This window comes from Plectrocnemia conspersa, unplaced genomic scaffold, assembly GCF_051122295.1.
Source record: "Plectrocnemia conspersa isolate PC_06_02 unplaced genomic scaffold, ASM5112229v1 ptg000006l, whole genome shotgun sequence".
Lineage (NCBI taxonomy): Eukaryota > Metazoa > Arthropoda > Insecta > Trichoptera > Polycentropodidae > Plectrocnemia > Plectrocnemia conspersa.
In genome coordinates this window covers 13543266-13557176 of record NW_028277170.1, presented here as the reverse complement: position 1 = coordinate 13557176, position 13911 = coordinate 13543266, and the positions used below count along the sequence as shown (strand labels likewise).

Below are 13911 nucleotides of genomic sequence, written 5' to 3'. Positions count from 1 at the left end.
GTTTCAATATTTTCTATTAAGCATTTATACTTCACTCACAAGCTTTCATTACCATATAATACATAACATACAATTTTAAAATTAACTATATTATTATTTAGGATAAAAAGATTCAGTATTTCTAAATCTGGTTTTAATTTCAATTATCATTAGAATTCTTTGCTTTTTAGATCTGCTTTTTGCTTTTTACTGGAGTTTATGTTTCATTGTCAATTGAAGTTTGGGTGAATCTTTTTAAAATATTTGAGCATTTCATTAAGTGATGTATAAACATTTTGTTATAGTGCTTATTCAGTGGATATTTTAATTTAATTATTTGACTGCAAAATATTTTATTATTTTATTTTATCGATTATTCTTAATATATTTACTCACTTTCAGTTACACCATATTTTACATTTTAAGCAAGATTTTTAAATTTATTTTTTAAAATTTCTCCCATAATTCAATATGTTATCTATCTTTAAATTCTGGAATTCAAAAATAAGTAAGAATATAAATATTCTATTAAGCCTAATATGACTTACAGAATTATATGAAAGTCGAAAAAATATATTGCTGTCGATTTGAGAATTTACATTGCTCAAACGAATATTGCTCACATAGAACATCACCTACATTCTTCACTTGTCAGTTCGACGACTATACATTTCATCATTATTCATAATTGAGAAAGAGATGGCAAGTTTTTTTTTACTATTAGCTCTAAAGCACACGGTACGGATATACGTTTGATTATCATTACACCGATTGATTGATAAATATGAAACATATAATAATGATTTTAATTTCGAAAAATTTGTTCAAAATATAAACAGGAGTATATCGAACGTATATCCGTACCATGTGCTTTAGAGCTAATAGTAAGGGCGTAAACTTGCCATCTCTTTCTCAATTATGAATAATGATGAAATGGATAGCTCTAGAACTGACTGTGTTAACGCAAATATAGTCAAGTTTGAACGACCGCTATGGCAAAAAATCAAATAAATATAAAAATTTTGCTTAGGATGAAAAAAATATTTCAGTCCAGACTAAGAAGTTGAATAAATATATAGATATTCCTGAACTCTGTTTTAGTTGCAACATTATATTTAAAAAAGTCATCCTTTGCACAAATACGTTGTAAAAAGAAGTAAATCGTGAATAGAAACTTTCGAAATGCTAGCATACTCATTTTCATCAAATTATTTAGTGGTATTTCTTTATATTTTTGTATTATGACTTATTGATTAAATTCAATTTTCATAATTACTTGCTCTGAAGTCTGAAAGTGTAAAGTAAATAATTTTTATATTTTATTATTATTTTTTTCAATATTCCTTTAAAAAAAGAGTAATAGTTAATACGAGGATGTGGATGTTAAATAATCTGCAATTATTTTTGTTATGGTTATATAAACTTAAATTAAAGCACAAACATATTATTTTTACTACCCTTTTTGTAAAATAAATATGTATCTAAATTTGAAAAAAATAAGGGCCCGTGGAATTAAATGTGTTAAATATAATGAATAGCGAAATATAACTTAAATTTTATTTTTTTATTTAGTACTTATAAAATTACGTAATAATGCAAATTAAAAATTCACACAACCTATATAACTTTACGTATTATATAAGATATATCATACCAAAAGATACTGTGAATTCAAACATTTTTGGTAAAAAGTGTAGTAATATATATAAATAATTATATTAAATTAATAATACTTTTTTGGTTATTGAATGATACTTTCATACTGTTTTTTTTGCATAAGGTGATAACATATTTTTATTATCTGTAGTAGCTTTAAATTCGAAATTCATTGTGCTGTCTGTCTCCACCATGATTTATTGGCATTCTTTTGTACTGTGTTAGAAATATGTATATATTTATACGTTTATTATATTATTTTTTTTAAATTACAATATTAAAATCTTATTCCACAATACAAATAATAATATATTGTAAAACATGCAAATACATGTAAATACAGTGCGGTTCAAAAGCTTATAATTCTCGACTCAATAGGACTGTGATTGCATTGAAACAGCCCTTAAACATAAACATGGTAGTTTCGAATGTAAACCATCTACTGCATATTCATAACTTCATACGCACACTCTGTACTTACGGATGTACGTAATATACACGTGTCGTTAGATATCAAACTCGCACAAGTCAATCATGTGTCAATTAACCTCCCTATTCATCGTAATTTGTCAAAAATCGTTAAATTAATTATAACAAATAATGTAGTTCAAGCTTAACTGTATTATAATTTTTTGCAAATTTTCGTGTTTAATAATTTTTTTTAAAATACTTAAAAATCTATATTAATGTACAATGATATAGAATACATATTCAATCAATCTAAAGCTCAGTTTTCTTGGCTTGGTTATAAAATAATAAATCGTGAATTTATCGATAAAAAATTGATACAAAAAATGTTCAGGGTTTTTCTTACCTTAACCGTTCAGCTTTCTTAAAATTTGTCAACTTTATTAATATTTAATATAAAGCAGTAATAATGTTAAATATCTCTGAAATTTTTATGAGAAAAATATATTGAATTTCTTGATATTGTAGTTGATATAAACCGTGAAGTAAATTAAGTATATACAAACATAAGTTCATACTATTTATATATAATAAATATGTATACAAAAAAACTTCTTTGTAAACAATCGGTAATATATTTAAGCTTTTATATAATCATATATTAATTATTATCTCACAGGCAGAATACAACTGAAACAAATAAATCTTGTGAAGTCGAAACACATATTATGCCGATTGAAATGAGCGAGCTTAATACATAACGACACATTAAGTACGAAAAATTTTACACGTGGTTATAAGGCGTAGCTCGACCGGTTAATATTTAATCTTAAGTTTTACGTCATAGTTCGTAATGTTTACTTTACATAGGTTTATTCATTAATTGCTGGAGTTTTAAGTAAATAAATAATAATATAAATCGTAATTTTATTCTAAAAATAAAGAAATTAGTGAATTAGTGAAATAGTGATTCAGTTTTAAAGTCAAGATGTCGCCGAATTTCCGAGAGCGGCTCATATCCAAGCTCAGCTTGCATAAGTCTCACAATGGGAACAAAATGCCTTCAACCAAAGAGTACGAATTGGTACTAAACGACGAGACCGATTCCAGAATACCTTTGCATCCAGAAGAGGCATTTTACTATGGAATCGAATTTCAAGCCAAGGTAAGAATTTTTTTTTTATTGTTGTGTTTTTTGATACATTCATATTTCTTTATGTGATATAGAAAAAAATACTTAATGGTTCAGGCCTCTCTTGATATATTTTTTCTTTACTTTACTTCTTAATTCCATAACATGTGATTAAAAACCCGAAATTGTAAATTTTTACAACTTTAACCATTTGAAATCTTGTGTCGATGTGAACATCGAACATCGGTTTATTACCAGCAACTCTTATCGTTAAATAATTTAAAGCTGTGTTGATATTTTTTATATGAAACAGCAAGTAACGTTTTAAGGAGAGATGGATTTATCATTTTACGACCAAACACATTTTTGGAGGCCCTTCAAATTGTGGGCAATAAACTCAATGGTATTAAATATTTCATCGATTATAACATTTAATTATTTCTCAGAAGCTTTGCGCTCTTTTCCATTAGCAAATTCTGTTATTATTTCTAGTAATTAATTTTGAGTGTTGTCAGTCCATTTAGTCGCTCTTTCTGCTGTACTCACAAAGTTAAAAAAAAAACGAAGCACAATCGCTTCAGTAATATGTTTAGGAATCCCATGTCGATAACTTCTTTAAGTAATTCTGCCGGTTTGGTGCTTAGTTAAACTTAAACGCCAGTGACTCATCAGTGAGTCACTTGTTGCTTATTTATTTAAAACAAATAAATTAAGTATTTACAATTATTTTAATTAGTTTAGATTATTTTACTATAGCTTCATTTATCCAGTAAACCAAGTATTTTATAATTATTATCAGAAAGAGATATTGACGCGCGAAGAAAAATAACGGGCGTTTAACCGTTTAGCGGCCGAGTCAGATGAACCTAATGTATCGCCCTATGCCGCGTATTTTTAGATTTAAAAATAAAATATATGTGTCAAGGTACAGATGAATGACCTTTATGCCCCATAAGGGCCTCTGGGCGACGTTTCCGGTGAATTTTATGTCCATACTTGGCAGTTAAAAATCTAAGTGCTAGGGTTGTTATAATGAAACAGTTATGAATTATTTTTTTTGCTTTATTAACAAAATAAAAAGTAATAAATATTTTTTGTTATAAAGGGGCAGGGTCAATCAATTTCATATTACAAACCTAAAAACCGAGAAGCATCCCTACGTTTCAATTTTTTTATTCGTTAGACACTAACACAAATCATGTTAGTCAAATTCCACATTAATTATCAATTGTGATTAATACGTTTTAAACATCCCTGGCGACGTTGAAAAATAAAAACTATATTGTAGCTGAACTTAAAATTTTTTATTCAAGTGGTTATAATTTTATATATTTCTTCAGATATGTCACTATTTATCTAATTTTTTTTAATATTATTTATTTATGTTTGTTTGGCGAAAACTACTATAGTGGCTCACAGCGATAGCGGTGCGATCGCTTAGAGCCACTATAGTGGTCCGCGGCAATGTAGTGGTTAAAGGGTTAAAATTTAATTTGTAAATATGGAGTCGTTTCAAAATTTACCGACTCCGATCATATGTTTCCACCCCGACTCTGATTTTTATTTTATTTTATAATTTGATACATCTACCTAATTTATTTATCTTGACTTATTTATTATAATATAGGTATAAATAAAAAATTAAGTGCGAAAATAATTATATCATAAAAATATATAAACATTTAATTAAATAAGCTTTTTAAAATAATTAAATAAATTACATTACATAAAAAAAATAAAAAGCTTGCCTAATTTGGTTTATTTTGACATGTTGACTAAATCTTATTTCACATTCGTGTTAGTGGATTAAATGGAATTATATCTCAAAAAAATAATTGACTCCGGCTCCGTCTAAAATGTCACGACTCCGCAACTCCGACTCCACAGCCCTGTAAATACACTTCTACAGTATTATTTCTTTCACAATTTCGTCACTTATTTCATTTTAAATTTTCTCTAATAATAATACTAATTAATCATATTGCGAATACTTTAAATGTAGAGCCATTGGTTTTTGAAATGTTGCGTATATAGTGATAAAGGCTGTTTTAAATCTCCTATATTTTTGGACTTGAATTAGTAACTGTTGTATTTATGTCATTAATAAATAACGCGAAGGGCAGAAGGCCTGGGTTGAACCCTTGAAATGTTTTTCAGTTTATTTGCTATATTAGAAACACCCCATGTAACAGATAACTTATGCACATAAAAAAACACACAGGTTCGCCAATAAAATACGTTAACCAGAATTTTATATAATCCTTTCTGTATTTTCTTTCTTTAATATTTTTTTATTGTATACAAATACGGATAAATAATTTACAGTTAAAATTATTATCATAGAGTAAGAACTTCTGTTTTAGTCCATATAGTCCATGACCATAAAACATTGAGTTAACCAAGTACGTAACAAAACGCATTTTGTATTTTTGCGATACGTTGTTATACTCCAAATCAATCTTAACCCATCCGTGCCCGTGGGGTCTATTGGCTACCCCAACTTTTTGATTTCTCTCAAATAACTTATTTAATATAAATCCTATGTCACAAACTTTTTGTATTTGTCTAAAAAAGTCTAAAGAATAAATATTAAAAATAATCATTGTACTTTATTATCTCTACTCGCGAGAAAAAATACAATGAGCCGCTTTTTCACGCTGGAACACTTTGTGCTAACGCCAGTCATATATCCGCAAATGTACAATTATAATAATTTGTAAATCATTTTAATTATATTCTATGAATTACTTAGATTAATGTTAAATAACAAGGCCTCTAAGTATATTGTAATTTTATATAATAATTCTGAATTATCGGAATTTTGAAAGCGTATTGATTTATTTATTCATGGAAGACACTCAAGGGATTGATATCTCATTATTTATAATTTAAAACAATAATGTCGGTCATATTTCTGCCAAGATAATGAAACTTCCACCGTTTTGGATGAAGATTTGACAGTTTAATTGAACTCTATATTTGTGAAATATTGTTTTATTATATATTATATTAAGATAGTATGGATATATTGTGTAATTGCTGTATTACGTAAATATTTATATAATATTTTATATCAAAAGCGCTTTTGTGACAAAAATACATTATTTAGTATGTAAATAAAGTTCGAGCGTGGTTTTTGAACCAAGATAAATTGGTTGGCATACCTGAGCACCGAAATACCTTGAAAAGGTATTTTATTCTAATGCGTCGCATGTGAAAGTTATCGTCGTTAGTATATTTATTTTGGGAATATTTGAATTGTGCTAAGAATTATAAAAACACTGCACAATTCCGGAATTTGGAGAGATAATGTGTTGCTGGTTTTGTCACACGAAGTCATTATTAAATAATAGATCGTTATTCAAATGGGTCGTAGGTATAAATCACGCAATGATAGTAAAACAACTTGTCGCAATACGCGTTAAAAGCGCAATAAACAAATGCCATTAGTCTTTAAGACTCGCCTACACGTGCATTTTTTACGTGACAAAGATCTGAGAGATTAGCGCTAAAAGCATCTCAACGGCCATTTTAGGTCTTTACGAATGCTATTGTATGAATTTATAAGCCCAGAAAGTTAAAATCGAGGTGCGGGGTTGCCAAATCTCCACTAGCTTAAACTCTGACTTTTATGAAAATATTCTAATAAAAAAGACAACGGAATCAACGAATCCAATTTGACACATAAATCTTCGTGATTTGTCGTTGCGTCGAGAGTGAGCTATTAAGGAAAACAGCTTCTGTCAAATCAAGCGTATATAAGTGCGTAAATAGCACATTTTTATTGGCAATCTGTACATCCATTTGGAATTTACTTTCAATAAAAATTTTCCCCACTTGAAATACACAAGAGATTGCTATCCATTGCCAAGAGCTGACTATCCACGTAGACTCAGAATATCGAGAAAGCAACCGCTTCCCTCTTCAAGTTAATCCTTGTTCAGTTAGTCCAAAATCCAGAGTTTGACCTGTTATTCGGAGACGACTGAATTCGCCAGAGGCAGAAAAAGCTGCGGGAACTTTACTTATTTAAAGTAAATACACAAAATGTGCATACACCGAAAAAATTACAATTATCCCTCGATTTAAGCGGTTAAGAAAAACACATAATTTAAACACATAGATATTTAGTTTCACACGTGTAGGATGGCGATGTACTAACGCATGGGTTAATCCCACTATTTGCACTTAACCTACATCTTGAACTTCTGTCACTGCCCATGCAATGTATCATGATAAATAAACAAATAATCGCGCTTACAATTAGTTCAGGCAGTAAAAATTTGATATTGTGTTTTTTTAATAATATATATTTCCTACCTCGGTAGTGTTGCTTAATCTTGAAAAATTGTGTTGAAGCAATTGGTTAATCTATTCAGGGGTAATCGATAGTAGATATCAATTTTTTTTTTTAATATTTATTGTATTTAGTATGTATGCTTGTTCATGCTTTATGTTGTACTATTATGTTTATTATTCCATGTATGTATTATATATACATGTATCTATTTTCAATTTTTGTGAACGCCGAAAGTCAACATTAGTTGACTTCGTTCAATATATACAGTTGCGAATATGTATGTAAATATACACGTATTGTAGGCATATGTGAAATTTTGGAAAGTATTCGCGAACGTCTTATCGATACACGCAAGGGAATTTAAAAAAAATCTTTAAACAAACACGCTTTTGCTTTCACACATTCGATGGATTGAACGGAATTTTTAATATCAAAAAAATATTTATAAATGCAACTTTTTTACCTAAAAAAATATAATAACATTGGTGTAGAAATAGATTGTTATTGTATTTATATATAAATCGATTCGAATTTGACAGATTTTGTCCCATATTACATATATGTAGACCTCCGCCATCTTTTTAGAATCACTCCTACACATATTTAAAACCCATTTGCAACAATAAAACGAGCATATACGGAATTTCCTTTGCTCATATGAATCTTATGCTTCCTCCACACTCTCTGGAAGTAGGCCATGGTTGGGCAAGGACGGAAAATATAATGTGTTAATTCGGGGCTACTTCGGTCGAGCTCGGGTCTGCCCGCTCTAATGTCTCGGCGACCTCGACCATATTCGGTAGACCTTTGGTTCGGTAACTTCCAGAAAGTGTAGAGGAAGCATTATATTATTATGAATTGCTCATAACCGTTGAATTTATAGCTTTCTTCCCGTCACGATTTTATAGCTTTCTTCCCGTCACGATTTTATCGCTTCTGACGTGATTTTTTTAATTCTGAGAAGTGATAATTGTTTTTGCGCCCTCTTATTGCCCAAAATTCGGTTTGAATATACTTTGACTAATATTCTTGTATTATAAGTACGTAGTAATATCGGTAAGGACAGCTATCATATTTTTAAAATATAGTGTAATATCAAGGCGCAGATATACTATATAGAGCAGGTCTTGCCAACCTTTTTTGGCTGCGAGTCAAAATATTTAAAATGTGACTATTAAGAAGACTAATCGGGTCAGTAAATATTTTTGATCCTAACAATCATATATGTGGTCTGGTTATAACATCGTAAAACGTAATTCGGCACATGTACATATATTAAAAAAAACTATTTGCAGAATTCAAATGGGTCACTTTAAATCTTCAAACTGGTCACTTGGTGACCCGCGGGTCAAAGGTTGCCGAGCCCTGCTATAGAGCAATATCCGAGATGCAACATCTGTCTGTATCTTGTATTTTTGTCTTCAATTACACTTAACATTTTGTTTACCAAAGAGTTCTTTGGTTTCTAGTTAGAAACATTCTCTTTTTATACATATACATATCTTTAATTGCTCATTATGAAGCTGTTTTTCACTAACTCTATCACACCAACATTATCAACTTCTTAGTCGATACTTTGAGAATAGACAAAATATCAACAACAATAGTAACACACTCAGTCACAAAGCACTCAGATATACAGTCTAGCCACAATTTCTTCTGATTCACTTGCCTCCAAGCTTTGTCAATGAGACTTAAACAATGGAATATATTAATATGTTATTTCCAGAATCATCTGAGTGCTCTTTTTGTATCACATGTCACTTTAAAACACCTTGATGTAAAGTTTCTTAAAGTTAAAAATGATCCGTTGGTCAGTATTAACTTCACTCAAAATATAACCAAACTCCTTAGCCAACTAGTCATTCAAACCTAGAGAATGAGCATCATTATCCATCAACAGAATGCATTTTAGTAGTAATTTTGTTGTTGTTGAGATTTCGTTTTTTTTTTTAAATCGAAGGCTTATGACTTTTTCATCAAAATAGACGCTGAAAAAGATGATAATAGTTTATTTAATATGTATCATTTACCACAGTATTGTATCAGAATGCAGCTCTTAAAAATCAGAGTCTTCGCTGGTGTGTCAAGTTGTACTTAAATATTGGTGGAGTTGCTGAGATTGTCGTCGTGATCTTTTTGATCTTTCTGGGCGATCTGCTAAACCTTCTCGTGTCGATCTTTCTCTGCCTCTCTAGATGTGTCCAAGTGTCACATTTTTTATTAAGTTAACCAACCAATTGCATTGCTTCTTAAACATATCTCAAAAGTGTGTTTACTACGAAGTTCGAAGGGCAATAGTAAAGGGCTCTATTTTGATGTCCGTAAAATATTTCCTATTGTTGACGGTGGTCTCTTGTGTTATTAAGATATCTCTACCGTTGTGTGATGTGTGAGCTTTTAACGGACTAATACTTTGTTAGTGCGGGAGATTTCGCTTTACGTTGTACAAGTGTATTACACATAATAATTTATAAATTATATTATAGGTGTCACCGATTCCCAAACGTTCAGTCTGGTGGTTGATACTTATAGTGTTAACATCTCGGTCTGTAACTCTAGAAACAAAGAAAACACACACACACACACACATGCAAGTAAAGAGTATATATAATATTATAAAAAACATAGATTAATTATTTTACATAAGGTTATACATAATTTATAAATATGATAATACCGTTTTAAAAGGGTCGTAGATAGGGATTCCAATCCCGGGCCAAAATTTTGATCCCGGGTTTTCGGTATTGCATTTAGTCGATCCCGGGATCCCGGGATCCCGGGACCAGTCCCGGGATAATTTTCATGTTATTTTATCGATAAAAATAATTTAAAATGAATAATACAATATATTTTTACATCTGTTTTTTATAACGTACAATGTATAAAGTACGTATAATTTTAGTCTTGGACTTAAAATAGAAAATAATATAATAAAAATAAAAAAGGGAAGGTTATATATTTATTTGAGAAGAAAAAAATGAACTTTTGACAAAGAATGTACATAGGTATGTACATTCATAGACACAATTAATTGAAAACATTATTTTGAATAGAACTCACGAAGTTACATCAAAGCATCAAGTGTTTTATCATTTAGCCTTGATCTGATTTTGGTTCCTAAGCAGCCTGCTGCTGAAAAAGCATGTTCAGACTCACAGCCTCAAAGATTCACAGATGACACGTGCAACTCGCGCAAGTTTGTACACGAAATATACCGATGTTGTCAATAATAATTCGATTGTGCTTGATAAATCAACCAATCCGAAAAATTCGGGATAATGTTTTATAATCCCGGGACTCGTCGGGTATTGAAAATCGTTCGGGATCCCGGGATCCCGAATCCCGGGAATTGGAATCCCTAGTCGTAGATAAATAAGCTCGAGAAAGCTTAGCAGAATTGCCTGACTGCAAATTGACTTATCCAACTATTAGAGATCGCTTAGCTAAACCTTCTATTGGTCCTACGCCTGCTCCTCTTTCTAATAATCTTACGGTTAATCTGTGTCATAGAGAATCAAAACTATATGATATTTGGCGTTCGGTACAACTGTCAATACAATTATATTCAACTAGTGTAATGACACTATACAAAAATAAATTGCGACTGCGACGCAGCGAAAAATTTTATCTGTTGAGTGTTAATCAACGCTTGAGTGATTCATTAATAAAGGCGTTTGTAGTTTTTAAAATATCTTATGCATCATTATCAAACACAATAAACATTCATAGATATTTCATAAAAAAAATTGATATCAAATTATGTGTTGTATGAACACGTGTGATTTCACAAAAAAACTTCTTTTTGTGATTCTTAAGAAACTTGGAACATAATTATCTAACACACACTCAATCTATAGGTTGAGAAAAAAATTCTCAAAAGTTAATTTTAAACTCTTTCCGTAAAATATAAAATATGAATGCTGATGGCATAAATTCTATTAAATTCATTGTATATGAATTATGAACCCACGACCTACATGCTTATTTTATGAACTGATTATTGGACCCGGACCTAATTTTCTATTATGTCGATTAATGTAAAGCAACTGAAGAGTGTGGCTTTGGTTTGTTTTATCTTTAAGATATATAAAAGGATTAAAAAGACAATCTACCTCCATTGTTTAATTTTTTTTGCAAAATAATGCAGTTGATATGCAGTAGGTACGTAGGAAGTTGTGCAGGTGCTACCATCGGAGGTTATTGCTCCTGAGTAAGGAGCTGAGAAGAGTGATGATCACAGATGCCTTTCACAGGCTCTAGCAACGTTGCCGATAATAGTTTTTTTCTGATGAAGTGTTTATTGTGGCGTATAATATAAAAGTCTACTCGATGACGTACTTTTAAATTGCAACAATAACCTGATATCACGATATTTTCTATATACTACATTCGATGGATTAACCATAAAAAATATGTCTGCGTGACCTAATACCATGCTTGTATGATGCATGCTTTAAAATAAAAAGCTCACATGAATATCATAATTAGACTTCATAGAATTAAAATACCATTATTGGATAGATTGAGCAGTTTATAAAATAAAATATCGCTACAAATCTTATTTTTTTCTTTCGTTTAGGAATTTTAAAATACTTATATATTATAACATTATTATATATTGTAACTATTTTTAACTAATACTCATTATAAACATACTTGAATAATTATATAAAAAAATCTCGCAGTGATGTGACACACAATTTTATTTTATTGATTCAATTTAAATATTATTTTCAATTACATTTCATTGATTTCGCCAAAGTTTGCAATAATGCTCGGCTTCAATAATTTATTAGCGATTCGCGCTTTCAACATGGCTACATTGTCTGGAATACAAGTGAAACAATGTGTTGTTAAATAGTTTAAAAAATCTAAGGAGTACGTGTATTATCCGTATTTGTATCCTAGTTGCTAGGAGTATTGGGATACATTGTATTCTCGGCGTAGCGTCTTCTCAATGAAGTAGATTTTAAGGTTGCCAAGCAACGGTGTCGACAATCCGTCAATGACTGTGAGCTTCAGCGTGTTCTAGAAAGTCGCGATCGCGTCCCTTATGCTTGAGTCAGCGCTTAGAAACGCTCCTCTTGCACGAGACATCCAGCTTCTAAATGAGATTATTAAGAACAAGGATGTTTTTGGCAATAGTAAATTGTGCTCATCTATTTAAGGTGTGCACCAAATTTTTTTTAATGCTTAATAGTATAATAGTCATTATGACGCATTAGAGAAATCTGTCATTTCGTGATGGGTAGATTTATAATAAAATACAATTATATAGCATAAACGTTTTACGAGGTATAGAATTTAAAGTGAAAAAAGTATTCTCAACACTAGAGTAATATATCATATATCATACAATAAATTAAAAATAGGATACTTATATATTTGATATATGCATGTATATGTTTCAATACGTGTATTTGATATTTATTATATATGGCTTCTAATGAAGAAAGTTTGTCAAGAGTCTGGAAACTTTATCTTAATACGGTTTCCCTTTTAGTCCTGCTACAGATCATTATATTTGGCAGAGTCATACTCATTTCGACTATAACCAAGATACTTGTTGTTTGTCTTGTCGTTTGATATTTATTTCTCAGGTAATTTCGCACTTCAGCAACGGTTAATCACGCAGTCGTCTTACGGGATCGTAATGAGCGTACGAGTATTTCGTATAGTAAAACCTATTTGCTTAATTTTGTGTTGTAGCATTGAGAGATAACTATACGAAATTTAACTTGTACATATTTCTTTTGAATTATTAAAATATTTTTGTTTAGCTTTATAATAATCCATCTACTTATGATCACTACACCTGAAATGCGAGCACACTATGTATTTACTTTCATTTATATAAGTCTCGCAGAACGGCCTAATTGGCCAGGAACCAATCATAAATACCAACGAATATCCTAACCGGATATTGAAATTGTGGATAATTTTTCAACAATTACCTACCGGTTTTGGTAAAAATTCGAGTCAGTTGAATAATATAATTTCACAAGCGGGCTGCTCAAAAAGCTTCTGTATTTTAATTAAAATATATTTTGGGGTTATTAACAATTTATTATTTTCGTAAATGATTTATTATTATAAAGTAATATTATATTAAAACTTTAATTTTTTTAAAGAAACTATAAATAAAAAGATAACTCTTACATAAATATCGAGTTATTCTCAGACACAAAAGCAAGATGGAAAATAATGATTACAAAACGTTCTGCCATACGCATAATACTATGCTATTTTAGCATTTGCTTAACAATCGTCGAAGAGGTCATCTGGATCGTTTCCTGAAAATATTTTGATGCAAATGACTTGCAAACATCGTTATTCATTATCAGCATTATAGAATATGTGACACTTATCACATATGAGACAGATACTTCACAGTCACAGCAGAAGCGACGAGCCAGGACATTGCATGAAGCAC

General features: G+C 30.2%; 1 protein-coding gene across 3 annotated transcripts in view; it reads left to right on the top strand.

The window, feature by feature from the left end:
* The window catches only part of LOC148234283 (uncharacterized), a 262549-nt gene that overhangs the window by 709 nt on the left and 247929 nt on the right, over positions 1-13911 (top strand). For 2 of the 3 annotated variants that reach the window (XM_088187750.1, XM_088187748.1), the window contains exon 2: positions 2914-3208. In XM_088187750.1, coding sequence (XP_088043876.1) covers positions 3032-3208 — 177 coding nt within the window. In that variant the 5' untranslated portion in view covers positions 2914-3031. The remainder of the gene's footprint in view (positions 1-2913; positions 3209-13911) is intronic. The other variant, XM_088187749.1, reaches the window with a different exon arrangement.